This window comes from Raphanus sativus, chromosome 1 (assembly GCF_000801105.2).
Source record: "Raphanus sativus cultivar WK10039 chromosome 1, ASM80110v3, whole genome shotgun sequence".
Lineage (NCBI taxonomy): Eukaryota > Viridiplantae > Streptophyta > Magnoliopsida > Brassicales > Brassicaceae > Raphanus > Raphanus sativus.
In genome coordinates this window covers 4741165-4757602 of record NC_079511.1, presented here as the reverse complement: position 1 = coordinate 4757602, position 16438 = coordinate 4741165, and the positions used below count along the sequence as shown (strand labels likewise).

The following is a 16438-nucleotide window of genomic DNA, read 5'->3' as shown; positions in this document are numbered from 1 at the left end:
AGGAGGATAAAAAAACACATTAGGACGTATGTTTTTTCTGTGTCGGTTACCATGAGAATGAATGTGGAACTGTGGAAGGTTACCATGAATTATTTGACTTCATGACAATATTTCTATGTATGTGTAGACAAAGGTGATATTACAGGCATAATCTAAAGGCAGAGAAGATCAACATAATATGGGTGAGACCGCACATATAGCAGTATGTTAAATACCATGAATCTGTCAAGATTTACCTTTCCTTGACCTTAGCTCATTAAAATAAAACAAGAAATAGAAATGATATGTTTAAAAGTAACTCTTGTCTGCTAAGTTTCAGTTGTCAATAAATTTGTGTATAAAGTAGGTCTTTGAATATCAATATATATGCTTGTCATGTTACACATAAGTAAGTATTTATTATTGTAGGGAAATTTAGGTGGCGTGGACTGATTCCTGCACAGTGAAAAAAGGCAATGATTGAATGGACATTGAAACAAGGAAGAAAAGGTTTCACAACGTTGGTAACTTTTTAGTTCGTGTCATGTTCTAAGACACAAGAATCAGTCTTTTTTTTTTGTTTTACATGTTTGAAAGTTCAACCTTTAGAGAGATAAATCCGGAACAGAGCGTGACTGATTGATGCCTGCAGACTGCAGTTAATGTTGTTAGTTCAGGTGAGTCCCACTTGGATATTTCAATAAGACAGAAAGCATTTATACGTTTCCATCAAACTCTGATCAGAAAACAAACAAACACAGGAGGATGAAGATCTTTTTCTTTGTTTTATTCTCCTTCCTTGTCGATTCTTGTTTGTCCAACAACATGATCATGAGAACACAGTCCATGAGAGATGGTGATGTTATATACTCTGAAGGAAAGAGATTCGCTTTTGGATTCTTCAGCCTGGGGACTTCAAAGCTCAGGTACGTTGGGATTTGGTATGCTCAAGTCTCTGAGCAGACTGTTGTATGGGTTGCAAACAGAGACCATCCTATTAATGACACGTCTGGTCATATAAAGTTCAGCAGCAGAGGGAATCTCTGTGTGTATGGGTCTGTCAACGGAACAGAACCTATCTGGTCCACTGATGTTTTGGATACCATCTCAGAACCGGCTTTAGTTGCGAAGCTATCTGATCTAGGCAACCTTGTTCTGCTTGATCCTGTCACAGGGAAAAGCTTCTGGGAGAGCTTTAACCATCCTACAAACACTTTGCTTCCGTTTATGAAGTTTGGATTCACTCGCCAAGACGGTGTGGATCGGTTCATGACGTCGTGGAGATCTCCTGGTGACCCTGGTCTCGGAAACGTTACGTACAGGATAGACCGCAGAGGGTTTCCGCAGATGATGATGTACAAAGGAACGGCTCTGTGGTGGCGTACGGGCTCATGGACAGGGCAGAGATGGAGCGGTGTGCCTCAAATGACGAACAAGTTCATCTTCAATATCTCCTTTGTGAATAGTCCGGATGAAGTATCAATCACGTACGGTGTGTTGGATCCTTCAGTCGTAACAAGAATGGTTCTAAACGAGACGGGAATCCTGCAACGGTTCACATGGAACGGGAGGGATAAGAAGTGGATCGGGTTCTGGTCGGCTCCTGAAGAGAAGTGTGACAACTACAACCACTGTGGCCTCAACGGTTACTGCGATACCACAAGTCCAGACAAGTTTGAGTGCTCTTGCCTACCGGGGCACGAGCCTAAAACTCCCCAAGCTTGGAACTTGAGGGATGCTTCAGATGGGTGTAAGAGGAGCAAAGCAGCTTCGATATGTAATGGGAAAGAAGGTTTTGCGAAGTTGAAGCGGGTGAAGGTTCCCAATACATCAGCTGTTAGTGTGGATATGAGCATAACATTGAAAGAATGTGAAAAGAGGTGTTTGAGGAACTGCTCTTGTGTCGCTTATGCGAGCGCTTACCACGAGAGCGACGGAGCGAAAGGTTGCTTGACATGGCACGGTGATATGTTGGATACAAGGACATACTTGAGTGCAGGACAAGATTTCTATCTACGTGTAGATAAGGCAGAGCTAGGTACTTATCTACACATACACTCTGCTACTTGTTTCTGTTTCGTTATTTTTTTATTTGTTTGTTTCTGTTTCAGCGCGGTGGAATGGAAATGGCTCATCAGGGAAGAGGAGACTTTTATTAATTCTCATCAGTATGATTGTAGTGGTGATGTTGCTAATGATCATGTTGTTCTGTTTCATAAGGAGGCGAAGACGTAAGAAACTCTCTGAGAATGCTATTTTAAGCATACTTGGTTGCTTGCTAAAGCTCATAGCTAACAAACTGAAAACGTGAACACTGCAGAGGCTAACAGGCATAAGAAACCTCCATCAACCTTCGCCCCGAGCTCTTTTGATATTGAAGAGCCATTCGTATTAGAAGAGCTTGAGGATAAATCAAGAAAAGGGGAGTTGCCTCTCTTTGAGCTTAGCACAATCGCTGCAGCGACTAATAACTTCTCTTTTCAAAACAAGCTTGGAGCAGGTGGTTTCGGACCTGTTTACAAGGTAAGGAAGAAGCAAAACCATACTATCTTCCTACATGTCTAAAGTACTAATAAGTAGTAGGGTTTGTCTCCTTAATTATATATCAGGGCGTGTTACAAAATGGTATGGAGATAGCAGTAAAGAGGCTGTCAAAAAACTCAGGACAAGGAATGGAAGAGTTCAAGAACGAGGTCAAGTTGATATCAAAGCTGCAGCATCGAAACCTCGTGAGGATCTTAGGGTGTTGCGTTGAATCGGAAGAGAAGATGTTGGTATACGAATATTTACCAAACAAGAGCTTAGACTGTTTCATATTCCGTAAGTTCTCAACAGTTTCAAACACAAATTTAAATTTCTCCCCTTCAAGAAGATCAATAACTTTGGGATTTGTTATCATCCTCTTAGGTGAGGAGCATAGAGCGGAGTTGGACTGGCCAAAAAGGATGGGCATAATCCGAGGGATTGCTCGGGGAATCTTGTATCTTCATCAAGATTCAAGACTGAGGATCATCCACAGGGACCTCAAGGCCAGCAATGTGCTTCTTGACAACGAGATGATCCCCAAGATTGCTGACTTTGGCATGGCAAGAATCTTTGGGGGTAACCAAATCGAAGGAAGCACTAACCGAGTTGTTGGAACATAGTGAGTTAATATTATTTCTCAGCTGTATCCACAAGACTCTCTAACTTTCTAATCAATCTGAAAGAATCGTTTCAATCTCATTGTTCACAGTGGATATATGTCACCAGAGTATGCAATGGATGGTCAGTTCTCAATAAAATCCGACGTCTACAGCTTCGGAATATTGATCTTAGAGATCATAACCGGAAAGAAAAATAGTGTCATCTACGACGAGAATTCAAATCTAGTCGGACATGTAATTTAAAAAAAAAAGGCTCCTGTTATATTCCATATCCTGGTTTAAGGTTTGTGTCGGAAACAAGACAATGTTGGTTCTTTCGTTTTGTAGATTTGGGGTCTATGGGAAAAAGGCGAAGCAAGAGTGATTATAGACACGCTGATGGACGCAGAGAGTTATGAAGAGAGCGAAGTGATGAAGTGCGTACACATTGGGTTGCTTTGCGTGCAAGAAAGCGCTTCGGACAGACCAGACATGTCTTCCGTTGTGTTCATGTTGGGACATAACGCCATTGATCTTCCATCTCCGAATCATCCTGCGTTTACGGTGGGAAGGAACAGAAACGTCAAAACCGGCGGCAGCTCTGGTAATTGGCCCAGTGGAGAGACTGGTATTTCTCTTAATGATGTTACCCTCACCGACGTCCAAGGTCGTTGAAAAGGAATATAGCTAGTGTGTTCCTTACCCTATGTTATTACAATGGTGTTTACTCAATAGGTATATAGTTAAATTATAATTGTTTATGGATCTTTATAGAAAGTGTATTTTATGAATGTAATGTAGAATTAATGTTATAAAGGTATAACTAGATTTTGACCCGTCCGACTGGACGGATGTTTGCTTTGACTTATAAAAATATTATCAGCTTATACCAAATTAGAAACTATTGGATTTTATAAAATATGATCCACGTTTTTTGCTATCATATGACTGTTATTGTATTTAATGTACTTGTAACACGAAAATACTAATGTTAGTATATATATTTTTGCATTGTTTATTTGATATTTTAACCATATAATTTTTAAATTAATAATGGCATATCTATTGTATTAAAGGACAACAAATCTTGTTTGAAAAAAATATATTTTTACTTTTCTATTATATAAAAACTATAAATACCAATAATTATAATAAACAACCAATAAATATTACAATAACCCAATAAAATAATTTAGTTATTAAAATGGATCATAATAGTAAATTAAATAATATGATTCAATTCTATAGTAACAATTTAGAAAAAGACATAAACCCAACCCAAAATAGATGTTATTTTTGTGTCCAAACAATATTTTAACTTTTTTAACTCTGCAATTCAATGTTACCAAACAAAATTAAAAGGTACTTCTAATTTAAAAAGATAGATATACCAAGTAAAAAGGAAAGTATTAGTATTACTAGTGATGCTTTGTGCATTTTCATATTTTACTATAAATTATTAAATTACAGTAGTAGATTATTAGTAGTATAATCGGTGTTCAATCTGTAAAACTCTGAATCGAACAAAAATAGAATTGAAATAGAGAAGCGATTTTGGATTTGATAATACTGAATATACCGAATGAATGTCATTTATAAAAAACCGCTGCATATGAATATGGGTTAAGTGTATAAATCGATTAAACCGAACACACTAATTAAGCTAATCAATTTAAATATAGTAATATAATTGTATGCAAAATATATAAGATAAATTAAAAATATATACATAATTTATTTTATTGATATAATCTTAATATTTAAAATGTTATTTTTAGTAATTTTATATTTTATTTGAAGTTAAAAATTATGATTAAATTTTTATTAAATTAAATAAAACATAAATTTTACGTTTTTCTTAACAAATATTTGCTAATATTTAGTTATTTATAATATCATATATTACTAGTTGTTATTATATTATAATATAAAAACTATTATAATTATTAGTTTAATGTGTTTACTACTTATTAAATAGTAAAAGAAAAATAGGCTATTTAAGCCGAAATATCTTCATATTGTATTAAAACTGATATCAAACTATATAAAGTAAAATTCATAAAATATTGTAAAAGATAAATAAATTAATGGAATTTTGGAATAAATCTAAAACCGACAATATACAAATTTGTAAAAATTGAAGTATATATAATTTTAATATGGTAGTTATTTTTTGTAAATCGAAATACCAAGAAACCACATATTCGGATTGAACAACTTAATCACAGCGCTTAGTTTTGTTGTGTTTCTAAATCCAAAATTCGATTGAAAATTCATTTTACAGTGTAAGTGATTCCGGATTAGAGATGAAATTAATTAAGGGACTAAAATCTTAAACCCTTTACAAGATTAAGTTAATTTTAATTTGGATTAAGTTTAGGTATTATGGGCTGAACATAATCTCGGCCCAAATATAAGTCCAGTAGCCTATGAAAGATCTTACGACAACACGATGTCGTTTTGCCGGTCTTATCCCCTTGAATCTATCGTCGTCAAAGTGGTGTCCGAGCGGAACAGTCTCGTCTCTCTTGCTGTCTGCAATTCGAAATGGCTTCCTTCACAACATCTTCTTCCTTGCTTCTCCCCAAGACCCTACTTCCCTCAAGCCACCTGGCACGCTTCCCTACACTCTCCTCCAGTATCCGCCTCACCGAAAAACGGAATCCTCTGCTCCGGAGCATCATCTCCGCCGCCGGGTCTCGGCGTCGGGTTGCGATGGTCAAGGCAGCGACGGTGGATTCGGATTACTCGTCGAGAAGGAGTAGCAGCAACGAGCAGAGGGAGACGATAATGCTTCCAGGGTGCGATTACAATCACTGGCTGATAGTGATGGAGTTCCCCAAGGATCCAGCGGCAACGAGGGAGCAGATGATTGATACTTACCTCAACACTCTTGCTACTGTTCTTGGAAGGTTCGTCTTTCTCTTCTCCCATAGTGAACGGAGTAAAAAGCCTTAACCTTTACCTTTTCAAAGTAGGTTGAAATTAGTTTATTGTGTGTATATATGAGTTTAAAGTTTCAGTCTTGCTTTTGTTTATTAATCCCTAGAGTTGTGAGCAAGTTCGCGGCAAAGAGATTCATGTGTTTGAACCACTAGGCCTGTTGTTCAAGTAACTACGTAGAGTAGTAGGCGGTGTTTATTAGAACCTAAACGTTCTTCTTTAGGATTTGACTACTAAAAAACACTTTCTTCATATGTATAACTTGGAGCTAAACGTTGTCGTTCTCGAGTTAACACTTTCTTCATATGTGTAGTTATGAATGAAAATAATGAGGAAGGATAGAAGCATCTGTTTCTTCGCAGGCTATGTAAAAAACTGCAGATGTTTATGATTAAATTGAACAGTTTAAGCAAGTAATGTTTGGAAAGAAAAAAAGGGGGTCTAGATTTGTTGTAGCTAGCTGTTTTTAAGAGAACTTTAATCATACGTGCTGCTTCTGTTACGAGTTAGTTTACTTGTGTTTAACTTCCAGCATTCCTTGTGTGTGCTTTTATTGAGTGTACTTGTTTGTGGCTATTTGTTAGTATGGAAGAGGCAAAGAAGAATATGTATGCATTCAGTACTACCACGTATACTGGATTCCAATGCACCATTGACGAAGAAACTTCTGAGAAGTTCAAGGGTGAGTTTACTGATTAATAATGGAAAGCTTTTGATTTTATTACTGAAACTGTATGTTTATAATCCCCTTCAAGACACTTGACTAGGTCTTTTAATTTTTTTTACAGGTTTGCCGGGAGTTCTCTGGGTTTTGCCTGACTCCTACATAGATGTCAAGAACAAGGACTATGGAGGTAGCCCTACTTTAACCCCTGATTACTAAATTTTCAATCTCTTTAAGATCTCACTCACTCACTTGTATCCCTTGTTTAGGCGACAAGTACATCAATGGAGAGATTATCCCCTGCACATACCCAACATACCAACCAAAGCAGCGCAATAACTCCAAGTATCAAAGTAAGAGGTACGAAAGAAAAAGAGACGGTCCACCACCTCCTGAGCAGCAGAGGAAACCAAGACAAGCGCCACCACCACCCGCTTCTGATTCCTCTTGAACGTCAAAGCCCTTTGTACCGGAGCGTGTGAGATTTTGATTGATTGGTTAGTCCCTAGCTTTATTCGAACCGGATGTAAAATCGTCGTTTGGAACAATATATAAGACAGGCCATGTGGTTTAGTTTCCTGTTCTGTCCGGTTAACTTGTAGCAAGGTATTCAAATCAATATTTGTTAGGTTGGAATCTCTCTCAACCACCACTAGTTTTCACACATTTTCTTAATGCTAATTCCAGACAAGACAAGAAAATTGCGTCTGGTGGCAACTTTATTTGTAGGGTCACTACACGCTCGTCACCATCTACGTCAGTGTCGTCCCCACCTTATCAACACATCACATGGAATAATACACCATTGACTTAAAACCAAACGTTTCAGATCCCTTTAATCAATGCTCCACCCAATCTTTTTCTTTCACCAACAGCAGAGCAGAGCAAGAGAGACTTTCAAGATTATCCTCGAAGCTCTACAATCCTCCAAGATGGCCAATTACTATGAGCATTACCAGATCCCATACGATTCCAATCAGGTTAACAATCTCTATGATCATAACTATTATGATAGCAATCAACATCAGCAGTTTGGTTCCTATCCCATGAGTTATAATAGTGGTTATGATCCAATGAGTTATAATAGTTATGATCCAATGAGTTACAATAGTGGTTATGATAACTGGAATGGATCATCTGAGTATGAGACAGCCTCTGCTGCATCTGTTGCTTACTCTGTTTCCACCATGTCTGAGCCAAAACATTTGTTCTATGATCCGAATGTCTACACGACCTACGAGTCTCCTCCTCAGTTTAATATCCATCGCAATGTTCAAGGCGGCTTCAACGAGCCGGAATTCGAGGAGTACGATCCGACGCCGTACGGTGGTGGCTACGATATCGTTGCAACTTACGGGAAACCTCTTCCTCCGTCGGTGAAAATATGTTACCCTTCTTCTTCTTCAACAGTTGCTCAGGGAAACCCTCCTTCTCCTCCAGAGGTTATAGCTCCAGTACCTTTAGGAGTTTATGATGGTGGTGAAAAGAAAGTTGTTAAGAAACGTGTAACCTTTTCTGAACCGTTAGAGGAAGCTAGGTCACTGGAAGCCACTAAAGAAGATGATCATCAAGAAGAAAAAGAAGATGATGAAGAATGGGAAGAAGAAGAAGATGAGGATGAAGAGGAAGAAAATGAGAGTTCAAGCTATGGAACTTCTTCTACTACTAAACCTGAATGTGTGGAAACAGGAGAAGTGAAAGCTGTGTATGTTCCGTCTGGTTACGGGTTAGAAGCCACGGATATGTGCGAGGTGATATTCGGAGGCTACTTTCCTTGCGTCTTGCGTAACAAAAGACGCCAGGAGGAGGATCAAAACCGTGCGGCTGAAGTTTCATGCTGGGATAGCAACGATTCTGATCCGTGGAAGACGACTTCTGACTACCTTTTCGGGGATTTGTATCCGTATGGTTATGAGAATAGGCTCGAAAGAAGTCAGTTCGAGATATCTTCTTATGGTTACCAGAGGTATTATTAACCGGGTGCTATAGCTTCAGAAGAAGAGCACCATTTTTTTAATATTAATAATCAAATAATGAAGCTGATGTGTTTAGCATGTAAGTATGTAACGTATATGCTTACATGCTCTTTCTTTTCATGGTTGGTTGGTCCAACGTTCTTATAATGATAATTAATAAAATGTTATAACAAAGCATAATGTGTAGTTAGACATGTCAATTTGGTATCGTGGTTCGTCCATTGGTTATAGTTCTAAAAATCTTTCAATTTCCCCTACCCAGCTTCAAAAACCGAATAAGTTGCAGAATTTTGATAACAAAACCGAATCAAACCGGACCCAACCAGATTTTTTACTCGAGACGTCGTCGTTTGGAGAAGTCTTTCAAACCCAGTCATCGTCTCAAAAGCCCTTTTGTGTTCTTCATTCCTTCACCTATTAAAAAGGAAAGCGTGAAGTGAAGCAGTAAGTAAACCCTAAAACTCCCAAGCTGAGAGAGAGAGAGAGAGAGAGAGAAAGTTTTTAGAGGTTTCAGTGCTTAAGCTCAAGATGATTATCCCTGTTCGCTGCTTTACCTGTGGAAAGGTTTGTTCTTTTTTTTACTTACTCTCCACATTCGACAAACAAAATATCTCTGTGCTCTCTCTTAGATGATATGAAATATTTCATTGGATTGCTACGTTACGGTTCTATTAGATTAAAAAAAAACGTTTTAGAGACAGATAAAGTTACGAGCTTTGCTAAAGCTTTCACTCTCTGTGATTTTTGTTTATTTATTAGGTGATTGGAAACAAGTGGGATGCCTATCTTGATCTTCTCCAGCTTGACTACACTGAAGGGTAAGCTACCTACATTGATTCTTCTTCATACTTTTGTGGTGAAAGGAGTTTAATTTATTTGAATTCGAGAGTAATTAGTCCAGATTTCGTTACTGGGTCTGTCTAACTAGAGAACTTTGTTTGTATACGAGAGAAATTTTGCCACCTGGTCTGTGATTTCTGTTACCACCCATTGGTTAGTTGAGGAAATAAATCAATGAAGGGTAAATTGTTTAGCACATGTTATTAGAAGAAAGTCTTACGCCTATCTTGTGCTGAATAAAATCAATGAAGTCTTTTAAGACTTTAGTGAATATGATGTGCTGAATGAAAAAGGTTTACAAATTTGCTTTTTGCAGGGATGCACTTGATGCGCTCAACTTGGTTAGATACTGCTGCAGGCGTATGCTTATGACTCACGTTGATCTGATTGAGAAGCTTCTCAACTACAACAGTACTACAGTCTTCTATCTAACTCTCTATGTTTCTTTTGAGCCTTCTTTTTTTTTGTATGGATTTTATATCACTCGCATACTATTTATTTTTTTGCAGCTCTGGAAAAATCAGACAACAGTTGAAGAAAGAGGATGCAAATCTGCTGAAATATGTGTTGTTGCTCGTCAGAGGGCTATGTATGAAACTCTTGTGTGTTTGGTGTAGAAAATTAAATCAATCTGAATCATGTTGGTTTTAGACTACGTCAGTGATTTTATCATAGTATGTCTGGTGTCTCTACGCGTTATGATTTTCTGAGCTGAAAGATTTGTACTTATAAGTAATTCGTCTTTCATTAGTTCTCTCGTATATTCATGATTTTCTATTGTCTTCCGAGTTCTTAGTATGCTTGTAAATTGGAATTAAAAGAGAAAGAAGGCGATTGGATTTACGAGTTCAAAAACAATAAGGTGAAAATGATACTCTTCAAGATCGAATAAGTGACAACTATAACAATAATGGTCCCCAATAAAGACACTTCATCCTCCTCGTAGTGTTTCTCATATGGATGAGAATTACTGCTCAGGCAGTCCTCTTGCCTCTATTCATTCTGATTAAATCTTTACACCTTTGACTCATGCACCCCCCAGAGTCTTGGGCTACAAGGGCAGAGCTTTTGAACAAATTTAAGAAGTTAGGGAGGGAGGGGGAAATCCACAAAGATAGTGGATACCATGGTTTCTTTCCGAAGTCAGGGACAGAGTTTTTTACTCCGGAAAAAATCCATGATAACCACCATCTTTGTGGATTCCCTCCTCGCTCCACCGTCCTCCCTCATCAAAGCCATGCAATTGCTTTCCTGCTTGAAGCTCAGCTGAATATATACTGAAACTGATGAGGTTCTTCTTGTAGACACAAAGCGATGAAGATCTCTGTTTGTTTGAAAGATGACAATACGTTTAAGATGCATTCAAAGGGAGATTTGAACATTCATGAATTGATTTTCTCCACTACTTGTAGATGAACGTAGACAGTATTTTCCTTTATTAGGCTTTGCAATGGTCCGATCTTGTAGCGTGCAGTGTTGTGTTCATGTTTGTGCCAAAATTTTCAAATATTTCTACTAGTGGTTAGAAAAAAAATGTATAACCAAAGAAGAAAGACACAAATGTTGGGTTATGTAATCCAACCCCATTCTTAAAGGGAAACCATATCACATTCAAATCTCCCATACCATTCCCACAAAGAAGTATATCATGAGACGTGCTCGAGAACTTAAAAGACCCAATTAGTCGGAACTAAAAACAATCCGAATAAAGAACAAACGAACAATATCTCTCAGTAGCCATTGATATGCTTTGGTTTCGTTGTTGTCGATCCTACCAACCGAGAGAATGGTTGCTGCGTTTGGTTGTTGCGGCTCATGTTAAAACTGTTGCTTCCTGTTCCGGATTTAGGGTCAGAGTAGGCTTGAGCTAGCTCAAGAGGAGATGCTGCTTTCCCGGGACGGTGCCCTGTTCCGTCTGGTGACTCCGGTTTCTGTGGAACTGGTTTTCGCCATGTCTCTGGTGATGGATGCCTCGTCTTCTCCTGAGCCTGCGGTTGCTGCTGTCTTGTGCTCTTGACATCATTATTATCACGCCAGTTTCGCCTCTGGGTTTCGGATCTGGTGGCAACGTCGCTTACACTTCTCACGTCCTTTTGGTCGAATTTCCTCGTTCTCAGGTCACGAGGAGAACTCACTGGTCTTTGGACTGCGTGCTCTGGAACTGGAACTCTTTCGATCGGATTGAGGACAGTCCTTTAGAACAGAACCATAATCAAAAAGTTAGAACTAAATAGTTGATCTCAGTGGACCCGTAAGTGTTGGATCCCAGAAAGTCTACACAGAGTGCAAGAGGCTAAAAGGAAACCGGTTCTACCTTTCTAACTGTTGCTCCAATTTTTGATGCTCAGTCTCATCAATGCCTCGCTCCTTCAACACCTAGTACCAAAACAGAGAGGCTAAGATAAATTTGCAAAGCTAGATGACTTTACATAGCTAAGAAAATCGATTGATGACAGAACAAAAGGGAAGACTGTTAACAAGATGAAACAAAAACAGCACTCACCAGCTCTCGTGGTCGGGCACCGCCAAAAACTGCGTTTCTGCACCAGGAACCAGAAAACGTAAGAATGTTTGACACACAAATATATACTTATCGCCAAGGAGAGGCAGTCTAGTTAATAACCTAGAGAAGCGAATGTCAAAAAAGAAAAAGAAAAAAGCTAGCGCAAACAACTACGAATGGAATCCAATGTTACCATATTCTGCTATCTGGACGTCTGAGGATAGTTTGACACAAAGCCAATAAAAGTAGTTCTTTCATTTGAATAAATATCAAAAACATGTAACGACTCAGAGCCTAATCATTTCCGTTTTTGCGACCAGCCAGTAAAAATCTTGTGAAATTAAGCATTTTTTGTATCACAATACCAAGCTCCACAAGCTTCAAATGATTATAACTGAGTTGAGAGTACAAATAAGTACCACAATAACTTGAAATTTTTTTTGAACATACTTACCTCTCCTTTTCAGTCTTAACTTCTGGCTTCTCAAGCAACTGTGCCACAGGCTTCAGATTCAACTTGGGGCGCTCAACCGGTTTGCTAGGAATCTCATCTGCAGACAACCCAGGTTTTGAAACGTTCATATTCTTCTGTGTCGCATAACCAGTTTCACGTTGAACAAGATTCGAAACACCACCATTTTCCTGCAGATATAGAGTTGAGCCATCAGAACACAGCTTACCAAGAAAGAAAAAAAAAAGCTGAAAACCAAAAGAAATAGCTCAGAAATTTATATATATCTTAGTACCAGTTTTCCATCATTCACAGGTTTGTCAACACTTTCAATAGGTTTTGTCCGTGGTAGCAGGTTCAGCTTAGGTCGTTCCACAACTTCAGAAGGTGCAGTTGGTTGCACAAAATGACCAGCAGGCCTAACGTCAGAATAATTCGTATGAGGTACACCTTTCACTTCCTTAGCGTCCAAATAAGTTGCCCCAGGGAGTTTCTCGTACTCGCGAGCCAAACTTCTCCCACCTTGGATCCCGTCTTCACCGACCAGGCCACGTGTCCCATCCCCTTGATTAGCCACATGGCTATTATTACCCTTGTAACCTCTTCCCTCCATCTCCGAATGCTTAACAACATCAAAACCCATCTGAGAAGGAACCAGAAGCTTAGTCTGCCACCTCCCTGAAGACACTTGCTCAAGCGCACTCGAATGAACCAAACTAGAAACAGGCGGCTGCTGCGCGTTCCAAGAAGACTGTCCCCCCTCATTGCTACCCGCCGCCACCACCGCTACAGGTACCTCCTTCCTCCCAGCCCAAACATTAGACTGAGTTCCCGAGCTCTCAGCAGACCAACCACCACTAGCTCCTCTCCCAGGTAAAACCGATTCAGCTCTCACCTCCAAGCGGCTGTTAGCGACGCGGAAAACATCGTCGCTAACCATCCTACGAGGAGCAGAGTGACCGTCCAGAGGCTTCCGCTCATCCTCGCTGAAGTTACGTCCGATGTTGGCAGTGTGAGGAAGAAAGAGTGATTTATCATCAAAGTTTCGTATAGTATGAGACGAGTTGGGCCTTGTTCTCTGATCAGGTCGGCCCATAGAAGCTCCTCCCCAAGGCGCTCTATTATCAACGAAAGGTCTATCCGTAGTAGTTGTCTTCGGAACCCTAAAAAAATCAATCAGAAATAATATAACTCAATAAATCACACACACGCGTCTCATCCAATACATGTATAGACCTAAAAAACAATCATGATTCGTGTAGATCTGATCTCTCTCATAAATTAATGATTCGATTGATCAGAAAAGGATTTATTTGACTTACACTCCAGGAGCGGAAGGGAGAGGGAGATCAGATGGTATGGAGCCGCCATGGAAGTCCTTGAGCGTCATGGTGCTACCTGCTGCTTTCTTCTTCGACATCGTTACCCCCAAGCTTTTTTTTTACTCTCTCTGTCGTATATTCGATTGTTGTTCTTATCTTCTCCGATTGAGATTTGAGTTTTTCTGCCGCCGGAGAGACGGGAAGAAGAAGACGAACAGCACCCTCTCTCTCTCTCTCTCTCTCGAAGGTTTCGTCTGGTTCAGCTTCGGATTCTCTCCTCTTCCTCTCGGATTTATTATATAGTATTGGAAACCTTTATTCCTCGATGAACGGTGAAATGTTTTTTCTAATGCCAAAGACCGAAATGACGAAACTGTCCCTATAACGTTTGATTACGTGGCAGGCATTTCTAGATTCGGTTAGATGACGCATAACTCCAAACCGGAACCAAACTCCAAACCGAAGAAATAAGACTAGTGCACATTCAATCAAATACTTTTGAATGAAATCAACAATTGATTCGCTTTTATGAAGTAACAAATCATTATAAAAGGTTTTAAAATTCTTGACAATTCAAAGTATAGAACGGTCATGTATTTCTGAAAGATCCCATGATCTAATGAAATTGATGATCTTTAGCAGACAAGGTATGCCAAACATCTCTGTCTCTCTTGGAAAACATAACTTGAGTTTTGAATCTCTATGTTGACCCACTCCATTTACTTGAGCTGAGATGTGGCCCTAGGAACTTGAAAGACACAACAACATGTTGGTGAGCAAGACATAGCCCATGTTGGTGACAAACTTGGGTTTGGCAACGAGGTAGAGTTGCAATAAAAAGAAAAATTATACAAAAGAACCAAAAGAATAAAATTTTGATTTATGAGGTGTTGTTGTTTCGAGGCTTGAAGACTATAACAAAGCAAGGTAACAGAGCTTTAGTACTCAATAGATAAAGCTCGTCAAGCCTAGAGTTTGGCCCTACTTTCAACGCCAATGAATCGAACTCAGAAAAACCATTAGGATCTTCAAACTTCTTCATAGGTTTATGAACCCTCCCTGCGATCACTCTACACAGCACAACAGCTTTCAATACACCACCACCTCTGTTTCCTCCACCTTCCGTTTCAATGCACTCAAGAGCTGTAAAGCAAGCTGATGCTGTGAGGACACCGTTGATCCCATCTGGTCTAGTTTTAGAAGCGAACCCGTGTCTTAGAATCTGACAAACTCCACATTGATCCGAGAAACATAGGTTCGAAGAGCTGCTCAAACCGAGGGAGCAAGAGAGAGTTGTGCCGTGGAACCCAAGAAACTCGTTCCCATCAGCCACGCAGCGAGAGTGTTTCTTCGAAAGCTTGGTTGCTCTTATTTTCACGAGTTCTCTGTAGTTCTCAAACTCTGCGACGACTCTCTGCAGGTTCTGGACTTTTAGAATCGCTGAAATGTTGTTCCCTCTCGTTTTTGCAAGCTTGTGAGAGTAGTAGCCTCTGTTGCAGATTAACTCTACAGTTGTTCTTGAGAAGTCTCCTTCTAAGAGTCTAGTGACTACAAAAAAAGAAAAAACAAATCAAATTTTCCTCAAGGCATTGACCAAACATTGTTGGAGATAGAGAAGTAATTAGAGTTCTTATCTTACCACAGTGATTAGAAAGGTAATGAGTCTCAAACGCATTAAGATCTCTGACTCTCTGGCGACATATTCTACAAGAGAGAGCTCCTAAACCGCAGATGTCAGAGCCAATAACATCAAACCTCTCAGAAGAATAACGACCGGAAAGCAAATCAGAAGAAGATGCTCCCGCGCCACTGCCCTCAAATCTCATTGTTGTGTTTACAAACTTGGCGCTCTCCAGAGACCGTGAGCTGCGGAAGCTTTGATTCTGCATAGCTCCCTCATCTCCGTAAGTGACAAACTCATTCCTCAGGTTCGACATCGATCTTGTGCGGCCGGATGGATCCTTCATCTCCTGGATTAGGTTCTTGTCTGGATCACCAGCGTCACTTGGCTTCTGAGCATTGCAGCAGCTAACAGACTTCTTGAGATAAAGCCAAACTCCATGCATGTTTTGGTTCAAGATCCGTCTTTGGATTTCACAAGATGAGATCGATGTGAACTATATAAAAGATTCTATGAAGTTTGAACACGTCTCTGTCTGTGTCTCTTCCGGCTTGACAATATCCGTACACAAACTGTTTCCAAAACGAGATTGAAGACTTCCATAAGTATAAGATATCACATCACACCATAAAAGAAACCAAGAAGAAAAACGTTTCAGATGAAACCAATTAATTCACAGCTAAGATTTAACGTTTATAGGGTTATTAAGCTGGTCAGATCTTTTCCAATTAGTCCGTTACAACCTGGAAAAATATATTGATATGTTAGCATATGTGATTACAGAAAGAAAGATATGGTAATCATATACCTTTTTTCACTTCTCTTCACGTTCCAAACAGAGCATAAGGCCACATGCTGCCTCTATTGATCTCTGACTTTTTTTTGTAAGTAAAAAGTCAAACATGTGATCAACCTCTAATTTCAATCTAAATGTTCATATCTTTATAAAAATAAGGTTTATCTAATACACACTAGTTTACAAGAAAAGCATCTGAAAGTAATATCATTATATAT

At 39.2% G+C, this 16438-nt stretch overlaps 6 protein-coding genes across 9 annotated transcripts; 4 read left to right on the top strand and 2 right to left on the bottom strand.

The window, feature by feature from the left end:
* Positions 1–705: 705 nt before the first annotated feature.
* LOC108810321 (G-type lectin S-receptor-like serine/threonine-protein kinase At1g11410) lies at positions 706–4028 on the top strand. Of its 2 annotated transcripts, XM_018582444.2 has the most exons (7): positions 708–2017; positions 2091–2210; positions 2300–2502; positions 2589–2799; positions 2887–3124; positions 3215–3359; positions 3453–4028. In XM_018582444.2, the coding sequence occupies exons 1-7, from the start codon at positions 745–747 to the stop codon at positions 3777–3779; spliced, it is 2517 nt and encodes an 838-aa protein (XP_018437946.2). In that variant the 5' UTR covers positions 708–744; the 3' UTR covers positions 3780–4028. The 2 variants fall into 2 exon arrangements, with proteins under 2 accessions (XP_056862416.1, XP_018437946.2); XM_057006436.1 differs by lacking the exons at positions 3215–3359; positions 3453–4028 and having other exon boundaries at positions 706–2017; positions 2887–3125.
* Positions 4029–5580: 1552 nt separating this feature from the next.
* Positions 5581–7347, top strand: LOC108825262 (multiple organellar RNA editing factor 9, chloroplastic). Its single transcript, XM_018598601.2, has 4 exons — positions 5581–6016; positions 6632–6729; positions 6836–6901; positions 6981–7347. The coding sequence occupies exons 1-4, from the start codon at positions 5652–5654 to the stop codon at positions 7160–7162; spliced, it is 711 nt and encodes a 236-aa protein (XP_018454103.1). The 5' UTR covers positions 5581–5651; the 3' UTR covers positions 7163–7347.
* A 174-nt stretch (positions 7348–7521) lies between these two features.
* On the top strand, positions 7522–8861 carry LOC108825173 (uncharacterized). The gene has a single exon (XM_018598525.2). It carries the CDS (start codon positions 7554–7556, stop codon positions 8685–8687), a length of 1134 nt encoding a protein of 377 aa, XP_018454027.1. The 5' UTR covers positions 7522–7553; the 3' UTR covers positions 8688–8861.
* A 227-nt stretch (positions 8862–9088) lies between these two features.
* Positions 9089–10277, top strand: LOC108825349 (DNA-directed RNA polymerases I, II, and III subunit RPABC5). The gene is made up of 4 exons (XM_018598672.2): positions 9089–9251; positions 9447–9505; positions 9844–9938; positions 10037–10277. The coding sequence occupies exons 1-4, from the start codon at positions 9216–9218 to the stop codon at positions 10060–10062; spliced, it is 216 nt and encodes a 71-aa protein (XP_018454174.1). The 5' UTR covers positions 9089–9215; the 3' UTR covers positions 10063–10277.
* A 769-nt stretch (positions 10278–11046) lies between these two features.
* Positions 11047–14107, bottom strand: LOC108834859 (uncharacterized). 2 transcript variants are annotated; one of them, XM_018608204.2, is made up of 6 exons: positions 13804–14107; positions 12777–13644; positions 12485–12672; positions 12031–12067; positions 11842–11903; positions 11047–11720 (listed from the first exon to the last, which is right to left on the bottom strand). In XM_018608204.2, the coding sequence occupies exons 1-6, from the start codon at positions 13899–13901 to the stop codon at positions 11258–11260; spliced, it is 1716 nt and encodes a 571-aa protein (XP_018463706.1). In that variant the 5' UTR covers positions 13902–14107; the 3' UTR covers positions 11047–11257. The 2 variants fall into 2 exon arrangements, with proteins under 2 accessions (XP_018463706.1, XP_018463770.1); XM_018608268.2 differs by having other exon boundaries at positions 13800–13852.
* Positions 14108–14658: 551 nt separating this feature from the next.
* Positions 14659–16368, bottom strand: LOC130510060 (uncharacterized). Of its 2 annotated transcripts, none has more exons than XM_057006409.1 (3): positions 16233–16368; positions 15443–16167; positions 14659–15351 (listed from the first exon to the last, which is right to left on the bottom strand). In XM_057006409.1, the coding sequence occupies exons 2-3, from the start codon at positions 15867–15869 to the stop codon at positions 14684–14686; spliced, it is 1095 nt and encodes a 364-aa protein (XP_056862389.1). In that variant the 5' UTR covers positions 15870–16167; positions 16233–16368; the 3' UTR covers positions 14659–14683. The 2 variants fall into 2 exon arrangements, with proteins under 2 accessions (XP_056862389.1, XP_056862393.1); XM_057006413.1 differs by having other exon boundaries at positions 15443–15996; positions 16233–16362.
* Between the last annotated feature and the right edge of the window lie 70 nt (positions 16369–16438).